This window comes from Phaenicophaeus curvirostris, chromosome Z, assembly GCF_032191515.1.
Source record: "Phaenicophaeus curvirostris isolate KB17595 chromosome Z, BPBGC_Pcur_1.0, whole genome shotgun sequence".
In the NCBI taxonomy this organism is placed as follows: Eukaryota; Metazoa; Chordata; class Aves; order Cuculiformes; family Cuculidae; genus Phaenicophaeus; species Phaenicophaeus curvirostris.
The window spans coordinates 12,210,008-12,233,388 of record NC_091431.1 but is presented as its reverse complement, the minus strand read 5'-3'; the positions used below and the strand labels follow the sequence as shown (position 1 = coordinate 12,233,388).

The window sequence follows — 23,381 nt, the reverse complement described above, 5'->3', positions numbered from 1 at the left end:
TTTGTGTATCAAAATAGGTGCTGCTTAGCTCTTTCCTGAGATCTCACAACTAAACTGGATTTTGCCCATCATCTTGAGATGCACTTGCTCAGTGATTTATTGTAGTGTATTCAAATGCTTTATTCTGTAACACTGACTCCTTTGGACACACTGCAGCGTATATTACACAGTCGCTGAAGATGGACACAGCTAAGGTAGTATAGAGGCAGTCATGTATTAGTATGCAAAGAAGGACTATATTGTAATAAGGTTCATCATTATTACTGCCCCTTTAATGGGAAACTCCTTCTTAGTCACAGACTGCAGTGGAGGCAGTTTGCGACATTTTAAGATGGTCAGGCTTTTAACATAATTGATTTTGTCCATCAATGGTGCTACTGTTGACATTCTTCATCTAGAAAACCTGTGTATATAGAAGATCCAACATACTTCACTCAAACTGTGACTGCATCTGCTCATGATCGTAGAATCATAGAATGATTTGAGTTGGAAGGGACCTTAAAGATCATCTAATTTCAACATGACTGCCATGGACAGGGATACATCCCACCAGAGCAGGCTGCTTAAGGCCGTATTTAGGCTGGCCTTGAACACTTCCAGGGATGGGACATCAACAACTTCCCTGGGCAACTTGTGCCACTGCCTCACCGCTCTCATGGTGAAGAATTTACTCCTAATGTCTAGTCTAAATCTTCCCCTCTCCAATTTATACCCATTTCCTCTAGTCCTATCACTGCAAGCCTTTATGAACAGTCCCTCCGCAGCTTTCTTACACATCCCCTTCAGGTACTGGAAGTTCATTGTAAGGTCTCCTTGCCTTCTCTTCTCCAGGCTGAACAACACTAACTCTCTCAGCCTGTCCTGGTACTGGAGGTGCTCCAGCCCTCAGATCATCTTTGTAGTCCTCCTCTGGACCTGTTCCAACCGTTCCATCTCCTTCTTGTGTTGAGGATTCCAGAACTGGACACAGTACTCCAGATGAGGTCTCACAAGAGAGGAACAGAGGGGCAGAATCACCTCCCTTGCCCTGCTGGCCACGCTTCTTGTAATGCAGCCCAGGATAAGGTTGGCCACCTGGGCTACAAGCGTCCACTGCCGGCTCATGTCGAGCTTCTCATCAACCAGCACCCACAAGTCCTTCTCTGCAGGACTGCTCTCCATCACATTATCCCCAATCCTGCACTGAAGCCGTGGATTGCCCCAACCCAGGTGTAGGACCCTACACTTGGCCCTGTTGAACCTCATGAGGTTCTCACAGCCCCACTTCTCCAGCATGTCCAGGTCCCTCTGGATGACATCCCATCCTTCCGGTGTGGCACCTACACCACTCAGCTTGATGTCATCTGCAAACTTGCTGAGGGTGCACTCGATCTCACTGTCAATATAATTGATGAAGATATTAAACAGTTCTGGTCCCAGTATGGAGCCCTGGGGGACACCACTTGTCATGTATTTCCCTCTGGACATAGAGCTGTTGACCACTACTCTCTAAATGCAAGCATACAACATATTTCTTATCCACTGAATCATCCACCTGTCAAATTCATATCTCTTCAATTTAGAGAGAAGAATGTTGTAGGGGACTCTGTCAAAGGCTTTACAGAATTCCAGCTAGGTCACATCCGTTGGTTTTCCCGTGTCCACTGCTGTGGTTGCCCCGTCGTAGAAAGCCACTAAGTTGGTCAGACGGGACGTGCCCTTGGTGAAGAGCTGTGCTGGCTGCCACTAATCTCCTTCCCAATCCACATGTGCTTTAGCATGGCTTCTAGGAGGATCTGTTCAGTGATTTTACATTGCTAACATAATTCATAACTTGACATTGTTATCTGGTCTTTTAGTTTGCTTGAAAAAAAAAAAGCCAAACACTTTTTTTTTGTTTTCTTTTGGAAGTTTAGATGATCTGAAAGTAGTTAGTGGACATTCACAGAAATTTTGCAAAAGAAAGAAAGGATAACAATTATTTTGTTCTTCAGGAGTTTCTATGCATTTTCTATGCATTTCTGTGCATTCACACCACTTGCTTATTTCCCCCCTCTGTCTGGAAGACCAAAACAGACCTGAGAGAAGTACTTGAGACCTTCCATGGAAATGCTTGATTTCGTGTGTAAGTAAGCCGCATCATACTCCCCAGTCTCATGAACTTCAGGCAGTACCCAAAGAATGACAGTGGCTATTGGAGAAAAAACTGTATTTGCTGTAACTTTATAGGCTGATTTGGGTGGTTTGTGGTAACCTTTCATGAGAAAGTAGTGTTCAGGAGTGTTTGTGACATCAAAATCACCTGCCTGGCTTTTTCTGTCAGTTGTAATTATATAGTATCTTAACACTGATCCTGCATAAATAAGACACTTCATTACTGAGTTCTCTAGTGAATCAGTGCTGTGCACTAGGTTCTGAAGCCAGCAATTTCTACTACAGTCTTTGTATTTTAATGATATGTTCTAGACTTTTGTTTGGAAAGAACAGAGAGTTTAGATGCTATACACATGACTGCTAGTTGTTCAGAAACTTAGTTCTAACGCACAACTTAAGCAATTGAAAAATCTGTGGTAATTAACTATTTCCTTTCTGCTTGGTTTAAAAAGGTCAGCCCTTCTTCATGTCAGTTTTCAAATCTTTCCAGCATTATTTTTTAATTTCCTGGATAGCATTCCAAACACATGGAAATACAATTTCCAGATTTGCATCTTTTGAATATCAAGTGTAAGCATAAAATACGGTGACAAGTTAATAAACATAAGTAATTGAACGCAACATGTGTATGTGAACACTTCCACAGAAGATTGTAAGCTTTTATAGGTGATTCAGCCTTATGCCCTACAGAAATATATTGCAGGAAGGAAGACTCCTAGAAATTAAAAGTAATTGAGGTTCCAACACATGACAACAATAACAGTTTGGCTTCCCTTTTTGTGACGATCTCCTGCATGTAAATTGCCAGAAGCACTGTTCTTTGCTTGTTTATTCCAACCGAAGGATTTGCAAAGGTAACTAATTTCATCCTCTGATTCACTTCTTAGAAATCCCTTTTTTCTGTTCCCTTGCAAAATTGTAACCTGAATTCTTGTAATTTGTCATGGTGGTTATTTTGGAGGTTGGTAAAATCGTAAGCATTTCCAGCAAAATCATGAGCATTCCTTCTTGTACTGTTTGTAACAGAATTCTGTTTTGAAGCTTGATTTAGTTCTGAAAGAATATCACAGTGTGCTGAAATTATCTTTAAAGTGCTTGGGAATTGCTGATAAAGTGCATAAATTACTTTGTTTATGCTGTATCTGTATCCACGTGCATGTGTGAGGATGTTTATGCACATAATACAAGAAAAAGTGTGCAAGTTACATTCACAGATGTATATAAACAGACACACTGAGATGCAATATTTTCTAAAATCTAGTAAAAATTTACCTAGTTGTTGCATGTTTGTGCATCAGTGCAATCTCTAGCATCCTTGCTCTCAACATACATTTGTTACAAATCATGATACTTGTATTAAACGAAGAGTAAACACTATAGAATTTCAATTTACCTGTAGATGAAACAGTGACTTTATGACTTATCCAGAGAATTACTTTCTGCATTTTGGTCAGATTTTGGTTTGGGTTTTTCTTTTCTTTTTTTTTTTTTCGGTTTGGGGTTTTTCGGGGGATTAATGCCTACCATACAATGACAAAGGTTTATTCTCCCTTTGTTCTTTTCAGAGTGCTGCAGCAGCTCCCAGTCCAGTGCTAGGAAACATTCCCCCAGGAGATGGCATGCCAGTAGGTCCTGTACCACCGGGTTTTTTTCAGGTATTCAGAAAAATTATGATTACAGGAATTTTAGGATAGAAGAAGCTCCATAATACTGTTTAAAAGTCTGTAGAAAGGGTCCTGTTCTAAACTATGTCTCACTACATGGTGCAGTACTCGAGAGTTTATTTTTAAACAAAAGTGACTAGGTGGAAAGGAAGGGATCTCTGTAACTGCCAAGTATTTAATTTACAAAATAATACAGTACAACTAATTTCAAAATTTCAAGGATAAGAAATGGTGCCAGTTTATGAGTGGAGACAGAAAAAGCTTGAGTATAATTTTGGAAGAATTTCTTAGATAAAATACATACATTGCATGGAAACTTTGAAGTAAGAATGTTGTTGGTCATGTGTAGCTCCGTTGTAAAGCCACTAACTAGATTTTTAAGATGTTTGAGTTTTGTTGGGAATGAGACTGAGGCAATTAAGAATGTCCCACAGAGCATCTCCTTGCACAATCCCAATCCTAATACCTAAAAAAACAGGCCAAGGATTTAGACTGTCTGTTGCTTTAATTAGGTTTTGTCGTAAATGAAACTGAATACCTATTCATAATGCTTTGGACATTAACAGTACAGAATACTGTGATGGAAAGCATGGTAGCTTTTAGTTCAAGGCCAACCTAACAGTTGTAATCCAAGACTGGACTGCTCCTATGAGTGAGGTTGCATCTCCTCTTCACCAAAGCTTGGTTGTTTTTTTCTACGCTGGCAACTGTGGTTGTGCAGCAGGAGCAAAATGTAGCAGCACCTTGAGTATTGGAACAGCTTTTCAGGAAGAACAGAGATCTCCACTTCACATACTTGATCTCATGTTGTGAAAGAAACAACCTAGATTTCTAGGATTGTGATGTGCAGGGAATATTGTGATATGATATGCCATAAAATAAAAATGCTGAAATCCAGGTAGAGATCAATGTCTTTTTGCTTCTTCCGTGGGATTCATGGCCAAGAGAAGTGTATTTCAGCTGGGAAAAAAGAGATGTTTTATTTAATTATTGTACAAAAAATGGCAAGTTATCAGCAGTCTTTATTTACACTGTATGTAAGCATGACAAGGTTATTTGTATGGTCTTCCTTTATCCACAGAGGGAAAACCTGCTGTCTGCCATATAGATACCTACATACAGAAACCCTGAACCCATATTAGACATGTTATTTCCTTCATCATTTCAAAAACTGAGGCATGATTTTTAATAAATGAATGAAAGATATTTGCAAGTAAAGTAGGAAGGGTCTTATTTTTGCCAGTCACAAAATCCTCAGCAGCTGGCAGAACTGATGAATTATTCTGCTTTGACTGTTGTTAACAGCTGGTTAGGTAGATTTTTTTAAGGCACAATTTCATCTTAATTTTTGTATTGTATAAGTATTTCACTTTTTCTTACTTTAGCCACCCAGTCCAGTTGTAATGTTAAAGGAACTAAAGGTTTTTTCTCTGTTGTCTCTGAGGGCAATTAAGAGGGGGAAGGAGCATGGATAGGACAAGTATGTGAAGTATAGAAGAGGAAGTAACTGTTTCAAAGGTTTTGCATGAGGAGGTTGTGGGCATTCTGTTTTCAGAAGTGTGAGAAGACTTCTAGCCAGGCTGGCTCCTTAAAGATGTAAGAAAGACAAAATGATGGAAGGTTAATGCGGATAAACTTTCCTTGTCTGTCAGTAGCTGACTTCAGTCTTACATGAACTCCCACCAATTGCCTGCTTTTTTTGCAAGGCTTGGATTGAAAATAAACAGAGGAAAATCCATTTTCAGTGTAATATAGTTTATGACATTAATCAGAGCTGTCATCAGCTCTACAGCATGACCAATGAGTCTTCTGCAAAGCAGGTTCCAAGAGCTGGTCTGCGTAGTCTGGTTTGGACTCCTCCAGATACCATCCTTCCTCTCTCCTTGAAACTGCTGGGTCTGTGCCATCATGTCCCTCTGTAACAGTGCTCAAGATCAATCCCTTACAGTTTTGTTGATAGACATCTACTTTCCTCAGGAGAATGGTCTTGTCAACAGAATAAGCATTTTTCAATAGATTATTGGGTTTTGCTGTAGTCATCTGCTTAAGAGTATATGTTATGAAATAACATGCAAGTTAGCAAATCCAACTACAAGTTTGATAGCAGGTACACTGACATAGTTGGGAACAAACCCAGCAAGGGGACCTAAGCCAAAATCCAGTCAGTTACGTAACAGTGGACTGAAAATGTAAGGTATGTATAAAGTAAATGTGTACAGACAGTCCATGACAGTATGTTGTGGTGTTGGGATGAGTGTTGTCAAGAAGCAGTTAATATCTGGTTGTAATACCTTCAGACAGAGCTAAACCCTCCCAATGCAAATTTATCTGAGGATAAGAAAATACGCTGACAGACATATCTGTGTATGTGAACCTTCAGAAGTGAGGAGCATCATCTGCTGCCATGGGAAGCAGGTGAAATGGCAGGCGAGGAGGAGAAACTAATGTTCAAAGCTTCCTACTTCCTTCATAGTTGTTTCCTTACTAGTACAACTTTAACTAGACGAACAGTTTCTGTTTACTTTTCTGCAATTCCTCTGATTCCAACTCATCACAAGAAGAAACCAAATCACAGAGAACTTGTTCATCTGTGTTGATCTGAATACTGACAGAAGGCAGTCTTTCTATGAACTGCTGGTCTTCTTTCACTGAAGGTTTGGAATTTAGACCTGCAACTCACTTCTAGATTATGGAAGTGAACAGTTTAAGAGTCAGAAGATCATAGAAGCAGTGGGAGAATGGTGCTTATATCCATATATAATTCACTAAGACTTTGCACTGTGAAAACGTTGCAACACTTCAACTTTTTGCAACCTAAAATTTATGTAGGTCACCCTGAAACTCTAAGGATGTGTTTTGTTGCTTTAATGACACGTTTGGACTTGCCTAAGCTGAAGATGTTGACATCCACTACCTTCCAGCTCTGCTTGGCTAGCTCAGAATTGCTAGTTGATTTTAAGTTAGTTCATTTCTTCTCAGTGCGGGGTCTTGGTTTTGCACTGCAGCTCTGTTTCAGCATGTGGCACTAACCACTCACTGGGACATAAGCAGAATGGATGTTCTCGCTGCTGCAATTGCTTCTTAACTGACAGATCAGGGGAATACAGAAACCTAGATGGAGACTGTCCTGCAAACCAGCAAACCTTACCTGAATTCAGTTCTGTTGGCACTGGAGGCCAGTGGAGGCCAGTGGCATTATTTCTGTTAACCTTTACTTTTTATAAAAGAAAATAAATTGATTTTATTTTTTTATAAAAGGAAATAACATGGTGTGGTAGTATAGCACATGGAGGTAGGTAAATTTGTTTCTCAGACAGTATCTGGTAAAACTCTGCTTTTCATAAAATGAGCTTTTCATGTATATGTAGGCCAGTAGCACTGGTGTTAATTAGCAGTCTGGCATTTTATGCCTGGTCCACAGAGGTGAAGTTCTGAAGCCAGCAGCTGAATTTGTCTTGTATCTTGCTGTGCTTGTATTTTTGTACTTCAATTCAGGTGATGGATGATGATCACTCCAGTGCTGACAGTCCAAAATACAGCACCTTACAATGATACAGTAAAAGAGTAAAAGAAAAGTGATAGAGTTGTGCAAGATAATTATCATTAACTAGATGACTTTTTTTTTTTTTTAAAAAAAAAAGATAATTGTAATGAAATTGGAAAAGTCAAGAAAACAAGTTTGTGTAGAGTTAGGACGTGTCTCAGTTTTTTTCTACTAGGGACTATGTATTTTAATGCAACTGTAAATTTCGTAGCTGCATATTCTTCTGTCCTCATCTTCTTTCAGTACACAGAATAGGTGATACTCTGGAAGTAAATTGGTCTTGGCTCATTAGCAGCAAAGCTGAATGTGTGGGACCACAGGAAGAACAAAGACAATAGTTTTGGCATACGAGTGTCTCAAACTCCAAACAGGAGAACCCAAACAATATTTAGAGTTGATTTTGTCTCAGGCTGAAATAATGGGTCAGGTGCAATTCCGTGAGGGTGATATCTGGTGTGTCAGTGTTATGGTAAATTGCTTTCTTAAATACGGAGCCTCAGAGAAGGATAATGGTTGGGAGTCACAGTGCAAGCCTGGGTACTAAAAACTGATGTCTAGTTCATCCATAAATTGCCCACATTTTTCCTGGGTAACCAAAATTAAGTGATTTCAGTTCTCTTTCTTCATGTTTCTCCACCTATGAAAACAGAATGTTGTAAATGACTATCTTTTTAAAAGATTATTAGTTCCTTCAGCAACAGAAGTGGTTTAACTGTATTAGATTGCATAAGGGTAAGGTGACTGTGTACATTTCTGGAATGCTTATCTAACTCCAGTCTGAGTCTTGAAATACATCATCAGTTTGCTGGTTTTTCTTTCTAGATCACATCCTGTACACAGAAGTAAGGTGTGAGGAGATCATTTAGCTACTATGTTAATAATAAAATAAGCCTTTTAGGATGTTTCTGTGCCATTTTTGTAGCATCAGAATTACCCTGTCATATGGCCACCCACAGAGATCAGTGTGACCTCTTCTTCATCCCTCTTTTTTGAGTCCTATCTGGTACTGAAATAGTAGGCAATGGGAGGGCTGAATAAGATTATAGCAATTACTTACTTTTGGGTTTAGACATTAGAGGATGTATGTAATGTTAGCAGCTGGAGCTTTAAACAAGGTTCTAATAAACTCATTTGTGATGAGTTAAATTCATCCACATGTGATCAAAGAGGATCAGGTGGTAGAATTCAAAGACTCTCAGACATTCACATCTAGTCTTACTTTCGGTTTCTGGTTTGAGGACAACCAGTATTTTTCACTAAGGATGATTCTGTGCAGTACAAGAAGTTTTACTTCTAAAAACCCTCTTAGATACAGGTAGAGCAAAATCTTCAAAGTGTTCAATGCTAGCCTCACTCTCTTCTTAAGGGCAGAGACTGGAAAAAAATGTGTTTTATGGTTGTTTATCATGGTATGGTATGCATCTAGAAAATAAGAACATGAACATGTGGAAATATCGTCATGGAAATTTTGAAGCCCAGATACACTTCTGTTACACAGCACATGCCAGTGTGTCCATGTGAAGCATGAGAGTCATGTTTGGATGCAAACTGCTGCTCTTCAGGTAGTTGAGATGCTGTCCTACTTTAATCCTTCTCTTCACTGATCTTTCAAATGGCTAAAGAAATAGAGGTACGTTGCATTTGCATTTTTGTAGGTTAGTTGTTTGATCTTTATAGACAGTGTCAGCTTTAGTTAGCCAATAAACAGGGGCCAGAGAGAAGTTTTAGAGCTGTGTTCATTGAAATACTTTGAATATTTAAAGAGAATGGAAAGTATTGATTTGAAAGGATTTTATTTGCTTTTTCTGGCTTTAACACACCTAAATGCAGAGTTGGAATCTAGAACAGTTAGGGTTGGAAGGGACCTCTAAAGGTCATCTAATACAAAATCTCTGCCATGAGCAGGGATATCTTCAAACAAATTGGGTTGCTCAGTTTAAGGTTCTAAGCCAGTGGAACTCATCGTGTTTTTTGAAGTTGGTGACAACTAGCACTGCTGAAAGTCTGGACCTGGTTGCTTATTTTGTCCTGCAATTATGAAAAACATTTAAACGCATAGTTAATTAAACCCCATTTATCTTCACTTCTTCTATCATAGAATCATAGAATAACCAGGTTGGAAGAGACCCACTGGATCATCGAGTCCAACCGTTCCTATCAAACACCAAACCACGCCCCTTGGCACCTCATCCACCCGTGCCTTAAACACCTCCAGGGAAGGTGACTCAACCACCTCCCCGGGCAGCCTGTTCCAGTGCCCAATGACCCTTTCTGTGAAGAATTTTTTCCTAATGTCCAGCCTAAATCTCCCCTGGCGGAGCTTGAGGCCATTCCCTCTTGTCCTGTCCCCTGTCACTTGGGAGAAGAGGCCAGCTCCCTCCTCTCTACAACCTCCTTTCAGGTAGTTGTAGAGAGCAGCCTCCTCTTCTCCAGGCTAAACACCCCAGCTCTCTCAGCCGCTCCTCATAAGGCCTGTTCTCCAGCCCCTTCACCAGCTTCGTTGCTCTACTCTGGACTTGCTCCAGAGCCTCAACATCCTTCTTGTGGTGAGGGGCCCAGAACTGAATATAGGATTCAAGGAGCGGTCTCACCAGTGCCGAGTACAGAGGGAGAATAACCTCCCTGGACCTGCTGGTCACGCCGGTTTTGATCCAAGCCAAGATGCCATTGGCCTTCTTGGCCACCTGGGCACACTGCTGGCTCATGTTCAGTCGCTGTCAACCAACACCTCGAGGTCCCTCTCCTCCAGGCAGCTTTCTAGACAGACTTCTCCTAGTCTGTAGCTGCACAGGGTTGTTGTGCCCCAAGTGCAGGACCCGGCACTTGGCCTTGTTAAACCTCATCCCATTGGACTCAGCCCAGCGCTCTGGTTGACCAAAAGTGTGCCTTGTCTGCATTCCTTATAAAGGAACCTGCCTGTTTGCTAGAGGCTCTCAGGCAAGTAACAACATTGGATTTGTACTTAACTCACCTGAGGGGTACTGCTGTATGGTTAACTTGTAAAGTGCCAAATGAGATTTAGAGGAAGCAAGTTGTTTGATAATTGTCAGTTCATTTGTTTAATTTGGTAATATTTTTAAAAGTTAAATGCTGCTACTGACTATACCTTTTTACATTGAAAACACTCTCTCTTTAAATACATTATTTTTTACAGGAAATTTGTTAACAGTTCTTCTAGTTGAGCTTACCACTAAACCTTATTTCCATAGTGCATATATATTCCAAAGGAACGGTCAAGTAGTTTGCTTCATTCACCAGTTTATGATCATTAGATGTACTTGGAATGGCATGGGAAAATATGTCGATACTGTGTTTGAGAAACAAACGTTACATATTCCTCTTATATAAAAGGAAAACAAAAATACCAAACCCAACCCACCAAAGTAATATGAGGTTGTCATGCCATCTAGTGGCAGTTGTGCATTCTCATTTTATCTCAATTCATATTATTCTAAACTATTATTTTTCGGCTTGTTGTGCCTTAGTGGAGCTGACCTAGTGCTTTAGGAGAGCATCATTACAGTAAGACACGTGAGCAGAAAGAACTCTTCCATTTCTATTTCTTCCCAGCATTACTATTTGCTGTTAAAAAAAAATGAGTGAAAAGCAAAGTAAGTTAGTGATTTAAAAATCAACACCAACACACACCTCTTGCATTGAAGCAGAAATAGTGAACTATTTATTTATAAAAATAAAATGGATTTGTAATTTTTTTATATGGCAATAAAATATTTTCATAATGCACTGTTTAAATTTAGGCTTATATTTACAATATATATATAGTAAAGTCATGTTTTGATGAATTTTTTTAAAATAGAGCTTGTATTATGGGTTTGATATATACCCCCTAAGGAAACTAGCAAAATGCCGTCCGTGCTGGCAGCCAGCACAGCTTCACTGGAGGCAAATTGTGTATGACCAACTTAGTGGCTTTCTATGGTGGAGTAACCGCAGCAGTGAACACGGGTAAACCAATGGGTGAGATCTATCTAGACTTTTGTAAAGCCTTTGACATGGTCCCCCACAACATCCTTCTCTATGAATTGGAGAGATTTGATGGGTGGATGATTCAGTGGATAAGAAGTAGGTTGGATGGTTATATACAGAGAGTGGTCAATGGCTCAAAGTCCAGATGGAGATCTGTGACAAGTGGTATCCCTCATGGGTCCGTACTGGGACCGGTGCTGTTTAATATCTTCATCAATGATACTGACAGCGAGATCGAGTGCACCCTCAGCAAGTCTGCAGATGACACCAAGCTGAGTGGTGCAGCTGCCCCACCCGAAGGATGGGATATAATCCAGAGGGACCTGCAGAGGCTGGAGAAGTGGGGCTGTGAGAACCTCATGAGGTTCAACAGGGCCAAGTGCAGGGTCCTACACCTCGGTTGGGGCAATCCCCATTTTCAGTATATGATGGGGGATGATTCTATGGTTGGACTCGATGATCCAGTGGGTGCTTTCCAACCTAGTGATTCTGTGATTCTATGATTCTGTGATTGAGAGATGCCCTGCTGAGAAGGACTTCAGGTGCTGGTCAATGAGAAGCTTGACATAAGCCAGCAGTGTGCACACACAGCCCAGAAGGCCAATCGTATCCTGGGCTGCATCCAAAGAAGTGTGGCCAGCAGGGCAAGGGAGGTGATTCTGCCCCAGAGTTCCCTTTTTGTGAGACCTCATCTGGAGTATTGTGTCCAGTTCTGGAATCCTCAGCATAAGAAGAATATGGAGCTGTTGGAACAGGTCCAGAGGAGGCTACAGGGCTTATCAGAGGGCTGCAGAACCTTCCCTACGAGGACAGGCTGAGAGAGTTGGGCTTGTTGAGTGTAGAGAAGAGAAGGCTATGAGGTGATCTTATACCAGCCTTCCAGTACCTGAAAGGAGCCTACAAGAAAGCTGGGGAGGGACTATTCATAAAGGCTTGTGGTGATAGGACAAGGGGGAACGGGTATAAACTGGAGAGGGGCAGGTTTAAATTAGACATTAGGAAGAATTTCTTCACTATGAGAGTAGCATGGCACTAGAATAGGTTACCAAGGGAGATTTTTGATGCCCCATCCCTGGAGGTTTTTAAGGCCAACTTGGGTGGGGCCTTGGGTAACCTGATACAGTGGGATGTCCCTGCCCATGGCAGAGTGCTTGGAATTAGATGATCTTTAAGGTCTCTTCACACCCTAACTATTCTATGATTCTAAAATGAAGACTGAGCTGTTCTCCAAAGGCAAGTATAGAATGACTGCTCCTCTTTAGAAGTCATTGATCAAAGTCTCTCAAACAAATATGGATACCACCTTTACACCTCCTCTGATTCCACGACAGCTTGCATTAAACCAGTCTGTTTGTGGTTTCACTCAGTCCTTGCACCCACTTTCATCTAGCTCACGTGTATTAGTCTCCCAGAAACTATGCATTGGCTAGAGATATGCTGGCTACATGATCCTTTGCCTCAGCCCCTTCACACTCACAGAAAATCCTCCCAGACAGCTCATTGTAAAAAACATCCAGCAGTAAGGTAGATGAGAATGGAGAAATCCTCCAGTGTCCCTTTACAGCCATTTTGGAGAGGCTGTGTTACTTCTGTGAATTGTCCATGGCGGGGTTGTTGTTTGCTCAAGGAATGAGCATTCCTAATTCCAGCTGTTAAAGTACGTGACTAAAGTTAGAAGATGCAGGCATCTTCGAGACTGGTCTTTGCAGGACCATAATGTCTATCTATATTGATTCAAAACCATTTTGTTTCTTTTTAAAACTCCTTTGAACCGTTCCCTAGCGTCTTCCTCTAAGACTTACAGTTTCCGCATTTTCCAGGGCACTACCATTTTTTATCCCCCATCTTCAAACAGCCATACTTCATCAACAATGGTGGCATCATATTTCGTCACTCACATTTCATTGTTGAGTGTCATGTTTTTCCCCACTTTTGCAGCTGTGGCTGTATATTTTTCTTAAACTAAAATGTTCAAATCATTAAAAAAATACACCTGCAAACTAGTGGGATTTGCTACATGTTCACGCCAATCCTAAATGCCAGTGGAGGAAATGAGATAATTGAGGGTAAAGGAGTGAAAAGTTAGAGAGCTGTGCCCTGCGCCAAGCACATACAGTGAAGTCCTAGAATGAAGCAGCATGAAAAAGCATGAAAAAAGCCTGAAAAGTGTCATGGGTTGTTCAAATATTATTGCAAGTGAATAAAATATTACCAAAGGTACAAATACAGCTTATGAGTAAAGCATTGAAAATAGGTTTTAAAGGGATTCCACCACCCCCACCCCCCATGTGTTTACATAATTAACATTAATAAGAAGAATTGTATTGTATTTTTGGGATCTCTTGTTGTTTGCAAAGGCTTATACCCCAGTACGGCAGATTAATGCCCACTGAGAATATCCAAGTGCATAACATTATACATGTGTCTAATTCTTTGCAGAACTGGGATCTGTGCATTTTTGTCCTTCCTAGTATCATGCTGTATTTTCAAATATTTTAATCTTTAAACTTACTAATACTTTTTAGTCCATATGAGAGGGGATTAGCATCTAGAAAGATCTGGAAGTAGTTAGTGGTTGTTCCTCTCTTTCTTTGTTACCTTTCTTTAAATACCAGAAACAGAGTCAACCTTACAAAGATAAAGATGTCGGACATCTGCTGGCTTTGGTGATTCTGTCCTGCGCTTGTGGTAATGGTTTTACTGCTCGTAGCTTTTAGAACAAATTAAAACTGCTCAGCTCGAGTAGCTAAATAAGCTCGGAGCCCACACTTCCCCCCCTCTCCCTTCCATTTGTACATCTCAAGGAACCACAGATCCACTCTTAGCTGTGGAGCAATGCAAGGGGAAGGCGTGCAGTTGGGCACAAGCATTTGCCTAGGAGATGTGTTCTGAGCTTTATAATCTAATCCAGAAAATTCAAGTTCTCTGCTTGTGAGACAAACCTCAAAAATTTAAGGGTACTGAGCATATAGTTGACCTTATAGTTGCTGCTGAAGAGTGGTGAAAGGGTTGTCATTTATTTATATTGCTTCCTTCTCCTGAGGTGAATTCAGTTCCTGTCATAGTCTTACTTTTACTCTTCACATGAGCCACAAGTGGTTGCATTTGAAACAAAGATCCTTGGATGAAGATAATGCATGTAGCTTTGGAATAATAGATTTATTAAATATAATAGCAACAATAACAAGCTCCAGCTTGTCCTTGTTAGAATTGTTCCAAAAAGTCAGTCATAGAATCGTTTAGGTTAGAAGGGACCTTAAAGATCATCCAGTTCCACCCCCTGCCATGGGCAGAGACACCTCCCACTGCATCAGGGGCTCAAAGCCCCATCCAACCTGGCCTTGAACACCTCCAGGGACAGGGCAGCCACTGCTGCTCTGGGCAGCCTGGGCCAGTCCCTCACCACACTCACAGTAACAAATTTCTTCCTAAATGCCTAATCTAAATTTACCGTCTTTCTTTTTAAAGCTGTTGCCTCTTGTCCTGTCACTACATGCCTATGTAAAAGATCCTTCCCGAACTTTCCTTTAGGCCCCTTTTTCCTTTAAGTACTGAAAAGCTGCTACAGGGTGCCCTTGGAGCCTTCTCTTCTTTAGGCAGCAAGCCCAACTCTCTCAGCTTGTCTTCATGGGGGAGCTGCTCTGAGCATCTTTGTAGCCCTTCTCTGTACTTATTCCAACAGGCCCATGTCCTTCTGATGTTGTCTGTAATATTTGCATTTAATAAAAATGAAAGTTGAGACTATTAACCTCATTTAAAAATACGTGCAGCAAATACCTCTTTTAAAAGTGTGTTTCTTTCCAAATTTCCATTAAATATGGTAACTTTTGGAATATTGGATGTGAACGAGCAGAGATCTGTGGAAGACATTTTGGTTTTGTTTCTTTCTTTGTTTGTTTTTAATTTAATTTTGCTCTGTACTCTAAATTAAATCAAACCTCTTCCTGTTGTTATTCATAGGTTGGTGAACCATGTCAGATTGCTCTTAGAAAATCATAAATTCAGAAATTATTTGTTCAGGGATCTTCATCTGAAGCACAGAGAAGGACTTGCTCATGGAAATGGGTTTGGTCATCAGAAAAGGCCAACACAGAGAGAAATCCTATCTCATTGATGAGAATTTAACATGATTTCATGTGAAGCAGTGTAGATGAAAACAGCTAGTTTGATTTATATATAATGTTAGATTACAAGATTTGTAGCGTGTAACTCAGATTTCATCTCTGAAATACTTAAGCAAAATATAAAACAAAGACTTGTAACACTGGTAGCTATTCAGGGGGTGAAGGAGGACAAGAAGTGTTTTATATTTAACAGCAAAATGCAGTTGAATAGGAATTATTTTTTTTTTTTTAAGAAGTGATGATAGCCTGTCCAAACTTTGCAGAGGTGAGTTACATATTTGTGCTTATTAGCAGGCTGTGCCAGCACAAGAGTGTCATTTTGAGAGCTAATTTAGTTTAGTCCTGGTTAGGATTAAAATGCTTTAATGAAGAGAGCCCTATACACTGTAGTGACTCTTATTGCTGATATAGATATCCACAAAAAAAGGTTAAGGAAACTAAATAAATGAAAATAAATTAATTGTAGACTAACTTTGATAAATTCAATTCACATGTATTTTATGGTTCACCGTGGTTACTTTTTGAGAGTACAAAATCCCATTTCATTGAGAATGGAAGCATGCAAAACAGTGGTAGTTGTAGAGCACCTCTAAACTATTTTATAAAATATAAGAGTCTTAAGGGAAATATATTAAATTGTTACTTACTAGTAATTTTTCAATACTACCATAATAAGAAATAAAAATATCAAGCAGTCTTAATTCTTGCCATTTGAACAACAAATAATTAAATGATGCCAGTTCTTTTAGCCAGGAATACTTTGAAAGCCAGAAAAGGTGAATATGAATTGTATTTTCAGAGACAGAATATGTAACTTAGCAATTGATTTATTTTTTTTAAAGGAGGAGAGAACAAAGATTTTTTTTGTTTCACTTCACATCTTAGAACTTTAAATGCATAAATGAAAAGATTTGGTCATTATGCGGATTCCCATCTGGTTTATGACCTTGATGCTAGCAGCTTGGAGCCTCTTACAAGAACTGGCCTTGAAGTAGAAGCACAAGTAATTGAAAATAATTTGTCATAGTGTTAAATCTGTGTTTCCATGTTCAGCTTCTAGTGATAAGTAGTGGTTTTTTGCATTCATGATAGTAACTGAATTGCACAAACCAATTCATACCATTTCAGTCCTTTCCTAATACCGAGTGCTAAAACTGTGTTTCACCTTGTTTTTTTTTTAATTTCATAGAATCATAGACTGGTTTGGATTGTAAGGGACTGTAAAGCTGATGTATTTCCAACCCCCCTGCCATGGGCAGGGAGACCTCCCACTAGAGCAGGTTGCTGAAAGCCCCATCCAGCCTGGCCTTGAATGCCTCCAGGGACAGGACAGCCACCACTTCCCAGGGCAACCTGTTCCAGTGTCTCACCGCCCTCACAGGAGAACATTTTTTCCTAATACCTAATCTAAATCTCCCCTCTTTCAGCTTCAAATCATTACTCCACATCCTGCCACTATACTCCCTCATAAAAAGCCCCTCCCCAGCTTTTCTGTAGTCCCCCTTTAAGTACTGGAAGGTCACTATAAGATCTCCCCAGACCCCTCCCCTCCCCTCCCCTCCCCTCCCCTCCCCTCCCCTCCCCTCCCCTCCCCTCCCCTCCCCTCCCCTCCCCTCCCCTCCCCTCCCCTCCCCTCCCCTCCCCTCCCCTCCCCTCCCCTCCCCTCCCCTCCCCTCCCCTCCCCTCCCCTCCCCTCCCCTCCCCTCCCCTCCCCTCCCCTCCCCTCCCCTCCCCTCCCCTCCCCTCCCCTCCCCTTCCCTTCCCTTCCCTCCCCTTCCCTTCCCTTCCCTTCCCTTCCCTTCCCTTCCCTTCCCTTCCCTTCCCTTCCCTTCCCTTCCCTTCCCTTCCCTTCCCTTCATCTCTCAGCCTGTCCTTGCATGGGAGGTGTTCATCTGGACTTATTCCAACAGGTCTATGTCTTTTCTGTGTTGGGGACCCCAGCACTGAATGTAGCACTCCAGGTGAGGTCTCAGAAGAGCAGAGTAGAGGAAGAGAATTACCTCCCTCAACCTGCTAGTCATGCTTCTTCTGATGCAAACCATGGTTGGCTTTCTGGCCTTCTCATCCACTTGCACCCCAAAGTCCTTCTCTTCAGAGCTACTTTCAGTCCATTCTCTGCCCAGCCTGTATTTGTGCTTGAGATTGTCCTGACTCAGGTGCAGGATCTTGCCCTTAATGAAGCCATATTGGTTTTCCCCAATCACCTCCTTATTTTCCACGTGCCTCAGCAGAATTTCCAGGAGTATTTGTTCCATGATCTTGCTAGGCGCACAGGTGTGACTGACCAGCCTTTAGTTCCCTAGGTCTTCCTTATTATCTTGAAAACGGAAGTTTTGATTTCCCTTTTCCAGTCAGCGGGGACTTCACTGGACTGCCACAACTTCTAAGCTGTGATGAATAAAGCAACTTCATTCACCAGTTCCCTCAGGACCTGTGGATATATCTCATCAGGTCTCGTGGAGCTGTTCACCTTCGGGTTCCTTAGATGGTCTTAAACCTGTTCGTTTCTTACACTGGGCAGTTCTTCACTTTCCCATTCCCTGTGTTTACCTTGTGTAACCTGAGTGGTGTGGCTCAAGCCCTTGCCAGTGAAGACTGAGGCAAAAAAGTCATTAATTACCTCACCCTTCTCCATATCCCTGGCAACCAGGTCTCTTTTCTTTCCATAGAGGGCCCAAATTCTCGTTTGTGCTGTGCTTTTTTTATTCCCCTAAGACATGTTCTCCAGTTAAGAGGATCATCTCCTTCTCAGGGTGTTGAGGTGTACAGTCTAAAAAGATTGTTCCAAGTTTGATAATGCACATAAATAATAGGATTCTGAATAACAATTATTATTTGGTTTTATTTGCTTCTAAACCCAGGGATTTATAGGTGATTTTGGGAAGCCCTGCAGAGCACTGTGTGGTGCAAGCAGAACCCATTCCTCTGCTTTCCCATTTTACTTTTCCAAGTAAAATGCAGTAAGAGTGTGACCTGGGCGTCCGTTTCAAGGTCTTGTTAGAGACAGATCTCTCTGCCTACCGTCCCTCACTAGATCTGCAGCGGGGCGGTGGGACCCCAGGCTGGGGCAGACAAGGAGTCCCTGACAGGCAGAGGTGTCCACGTGAGCACACTTCCTGGTGGCTGGTCAGTCTTGGCTGACACAGTGCTGAAGCACCTGAGATACATGAAACACCTTCATTTTGTGAGATCTCCTGTAGGAACGCTCATCTTTGGCACAGCAAGAGGGATGAGCTAGGCAGAAGACATCTTCAGTGGTTTAAGCACTCAGTGCATCGAGTGTATCCATGCATCATACTTACCAAGTCATCCTGTTGCAAACCAGTCAGCATCAGAAGGCATATTCAGGCTGGCTGAGACTGTTTGAACTACTGCCCTGCTTTCTGCAGCAGCCTTAAACTCTGTAGTCGTTTAAAATAGATTGGTGGTATGCTTTAAAACATACCACCAATGTGGTATGCTTTGTGCATCCTGCTTTGTCCAGACAAATACATGTTTTCCCAATCCAATAAAAAGCTTTTAGTACACCTAGCTGGGAAGATGTTAGTGTGAATCAAGATGAAGTTGTTATTTTAAGCAATATGGACTGAGAAAGTTGGGCTTTTTTTCATGCCATTTAGACAGGGTTCTTCTGTTCAACCAGCACTCTCTCAGGTTTTTTTCTCCTCAGCGCAAGCTTCTTTTGCTGGCATTTTGGCTCTTGGTGTTTTTACAGCTATCAGATGTGTCCAACCTCACCATTACTTAGGCCAAATAATGGCAGTAATTCTTTGTGAACTTAGTTTGTTTGTTTGATTTTCAGGAAAGTGTGGATGTATTAACTATGTGAGGTTATAGTATTACAGTATAATAAGTCATAGAGTATCATGCAAAATGTCCATATTGGAACAGATATGGATATTAATGGTAAATTGAACCTCATTAGGAATTCAATCTCAGTAGGTCTTTAAATGTAAGCAATATTCAGCATTAGTTATTTGACTGTGAAATATTGTATTTATGTGGGACAGAGTGTGGTCAATAAATGTAGCGTTATGAGTAAAAAAAGGTTTAAAATGTCAATGCAAAAAAACCCTAACAATAAGCGAAACCAAACCAAGAGTATCCAACATCCTTTTGCACAGAAAGGTCTGTAGGAGACACTGTCTTTTGCCCCTGTCTTCTTCCTACCTTATAGTTAAAATTATTGCTGTGTTATTAAATCACGTTATCTATCTTGTGATGTATTTCTTCAGCTTAATTATTTCTTGCTACTTTTATGCTGACTCTTTTTTGAAGAGTTATGTGCCTATAATCTGTGGGTGGAAGAAGTGCTCTTGTACTCTGTGCATTGCTGATAGCCTTCTCCCTCCCCTCTAGGTGGGGTAAGCAAGCAAATATTTGATTCATTGGCGTGGCTCCTATCCAGTCCCCGCAGCTGAACTCTGGGACAAATAAGAAGTCTGTCCTGCTGAAAATTTAGTGTGGGGATCCATTAAATGTTTTAGACTATCATGGTGCTGAATTTTGAATAGACACAAGTCTGAAGTAGCAGGCAGCAATGTCCAAGTCTTCAGCATGTGAAGTATCTGATTTTTTGTAATCATAAGACAGCCACTACCAATTGAAAATCTGGGATCACTGGGTTTAATTTAGTGCCTTTAATTCAGTTCAAAATTTATTTTGAACCCCTTATTTTTTGTGATAGACTGTGTCTGCAATATCATTAAGAATAGGGCAAGAAAAGGTTCAAAGTCAAGGAAAGAGAGGGCTACTAGCTGTAAAAAATGTGAGTCCATGGTGGTTCCTCCCCAAGCCATGACGTCTCCAGTCACTCTTAATAATTAAGTAAAACTAAATCAGAGACTAAATGTCAGCTTGTTTTTCGTAATTACGAAGGATGTAGTGAAACATCATACACGACAAAAATGCCTGCTGCTGAGTTCTTGACTTTCAGAATGCCTAATGCTTAATAACGTTGTATGTGTGTGTCAGACATGAAGAACATTGTCCTTGATTTAGTGAGAAGCTGTTCGTATTTTCATTAAAATATTTGATAGAATTTCCTTGGTATCTTGGTATGTCTTGGTAGAATGTTTTTGTGAGCAAACATGACATTGTTGATAGAAAGGGAGAAGTTTATTAACTGGCACAAATATCAGAATATTTAAGGTTTTCTTTTGGTACTAGAATTTTTGTGCTAAATATAAGTACTACATGGTGGTCCAAAACAGTGGAAATATTTTAGAGTTGTCCATGAATATCACTATCTCACTATATTCCGCAGTGCTGTTTGGACTTCTACTCATACTTATGGTCACCAAAACATTAGTTTTTCTTTCCAGTTGTTTGTATATTTTTCTGCCTGTAGAACTGTGCCGCATTTGTATCCATGGATCATCAAGAGCCATAAAAAAACCATACATTGCAGTTCCACTTAGTTCCAGTTGCTTAAGAAAGGGGAGAATGTTTATACAATTCTACAAATATGTTTAAGGGGAATACAGAGATATATAAATGTTTATAGTTTGTAAACCTTCTTGTAAGAAAGAGTTGTATTAAAGAAACTCCTGTAGTTATTCTATGCAATGAGCTGATAAGTCAGTATAGAACAGATGTGGTGGCTCTCAAGTTTACATCTGCTTTGCTATCTCCTTAGGAAACAATGCCTCGATAAACCATAACTCATGACTTATATATCATTTCAGAGAAGAATCCCAGGCTTACTCTCGGAGGCTTTTATTAAGTAGACTTGGGACCTCCCTAGATCCAGATCTTCTCAGAAACCTTAAGCATCTATTGACCTCGAGGATGCAGCAAACCAAAAACTACAGACTCTTCTAATTATCAGGCATTAGAATCAATGCTAATCATATTTTGAAAAGTGAAATTATGACTTTATATGGATATGCCTGTTTCTCTCCTTAATGCAATAGTGTATTTGTTTTGGCTTTTAAAACAGAATTTCAGTTCCATTAGAAAAATAACTTTTCAGGTGTTTTTATAAGCTGCATAGAAATATGAACCCACTGGGAAGAGAGCGGACAAAGAGGTTTCTGTCCTACTTGGAGGGAGTAGATGTTCTGCAAATAACACACTATTATAAGTAATATTGCTAGTGTGATGCCATGTTAAGATATTGTCAACTTGAGAGACACTGCCGATTTCTCTTTTGTGAGCTGTATGATTTTAAATAAAGTTTTCATTTGCTGAATGAGGTAAGCCAAATCCAAGATACTCACTAGAGTGTGCTGCACACCATTCAATGCACTTGGTTGACCTTTAGGGAAATTGCTGAAATTCTAATTTCCTCACACTTATTACGACTTTACAAGGGCCTGCATGTTTGCAGCCTTTACCACATGCACGAATCTTGCCATCAGAGAGGGAGCTTGAAGAAGCCTCCCTCTTCTATGGCACATAATTTCAAATGCCTTTTTTAATAAAGCAATCTTCTCACAATTGTCATTTAACTTTCTTCTCCAGTTTGTAAACCCTCTGTATTTTAAATTGTTTTCTAGTACCTATTTTGAACACATATTTATATAGGTTGCATTATTTCATTTTTCATCTGATTCCGCAATGTGAAAGATTCTGTTAATTTTTTTTATGCAGTATCATAGGAAAAATTCCATTACTAATTATTCTTAACATAATTATAATTCTTTTGCTAGCTGTTGCCACCATTAATATGTGCATTGCTAACACTAATGATCACTGGTATTTTAGTGCATAATGCTCAGAGCTCAAATGAGCCATTCATATGTAAAACAGTGATGCTGATTGTAGACTTATAGTGACTTGCCATTGGTTCTTAGCAATGGCTGACTAGGCAGGTATACTTGTTTTTTTTCAAAGAGACCCCAAAGAGTAGGTATAAACATGCAGCATTTGTCATCTGAGATTGCCGCTGGGACGTCCCAGCAGATTCCTTTCATTTATCTCTCTCCCTTATCTCCAGTGTCATGATGTGAAGTGACAGTGTCATGAACAGTGACAGTGTCATGAACAGAAGTTAGCTCATCTTTCATGATATAAAGAACCAGTCTTTTCTGTCCCTGTATTCACAGTCAAAGCTTACTTTTCAGCTCTTCATTTTCTTTTCGAGTCATAGGTACATTTGCTTGCCAAAATGATCCTCTTCATCATCTGTTTAGTCAGATGTTTGTGCCTTTTTCCTTTAGATCTCATACTTGCCACTAATCTCCCAGTTTTTTACATTTCTAGATTACTGTCACACTTTGGGGTGGAATAAGTAGAGATGTTAGATGTATTTGCTGGTACTACCGTTTGTTTAGCATAACATATTGACCTTGTTTGTGGGCTACAAAGTAGTATAGTAGTAGCCAAGAGCCAGTAAAACCTCACAGGGTGCAGGGTGGTACAACAGATTTTGGGTATATATTTGGTTCCTTTTAAGAGAGATGTACTGAGAGAGCACGGAGCTACATGTGCAGGGATGGGAGAGGTACCATTGAATTAATGTGATTCCTTCAAAACACCAAAATTCCAAGTATTTATGATATAAACTTGAAAATTGTGCCCTTACAAATTAAGTCTTGTATGGTATTTTACTGAAAAAGTGAACGGAAAGTATTTGCAAATTGTTTTCATATTACTTACCTCTTGGCTGTCCCCAAAACTTTTTTTTAATATTACAAGTTTTATATCTTTCCCTTCTCCAGTGGAAAGTACAGTTATGTGATTAAATGATCTAAATTGTTCATTATTCTTCACAGCTAATGCATTAAGTTGTTTATATCCTGCGTTGACAATAGGTGTAATAAATTTTTAAGTAATGTATCTTGGTAGATGCATTCACTAAGAGTCTCCAAATTTATTTAATTCTACTAAATATTGTGAAATAGTATACTGAATGCTCAGTGGAACTATTTAAGCTGGATACCTGAGGTGTGAGCATGGTACAAGCCCTATGCTCAGTGACTCAAT

General features: G+C 40.2%; 1 protein-coding gene across 3 annotated transcripts in view; it reads left to right on the top strand.

Annotated features, from left to right (window-relative positions):
- SSBP2 (single stranded DNA binding protein 2) overlaps positions 1-23,381 on the top strand; it is a 192,292-nt gene that overhangs the window by 132,867 nt on the left and 36,044 nt on the right. For 2 of the 3 annotated variants that reach the window (XM_069880341.1, XM_069880339.1), the window contains exon 5: positions 3,699-3,788. The exons of the other annotated variant lie outside the window; for it this stretch is intronic. In XM_069880341.1, the coding sequence (XP_069736442.1) occupies positions 3,699-3,788 (90 nt within the window). The remainder of the gene's footprint in view (positions 1-3,698; positions 3,789-23,381) is intronic. 3 annotated transcript variants of the gene reach the window in all.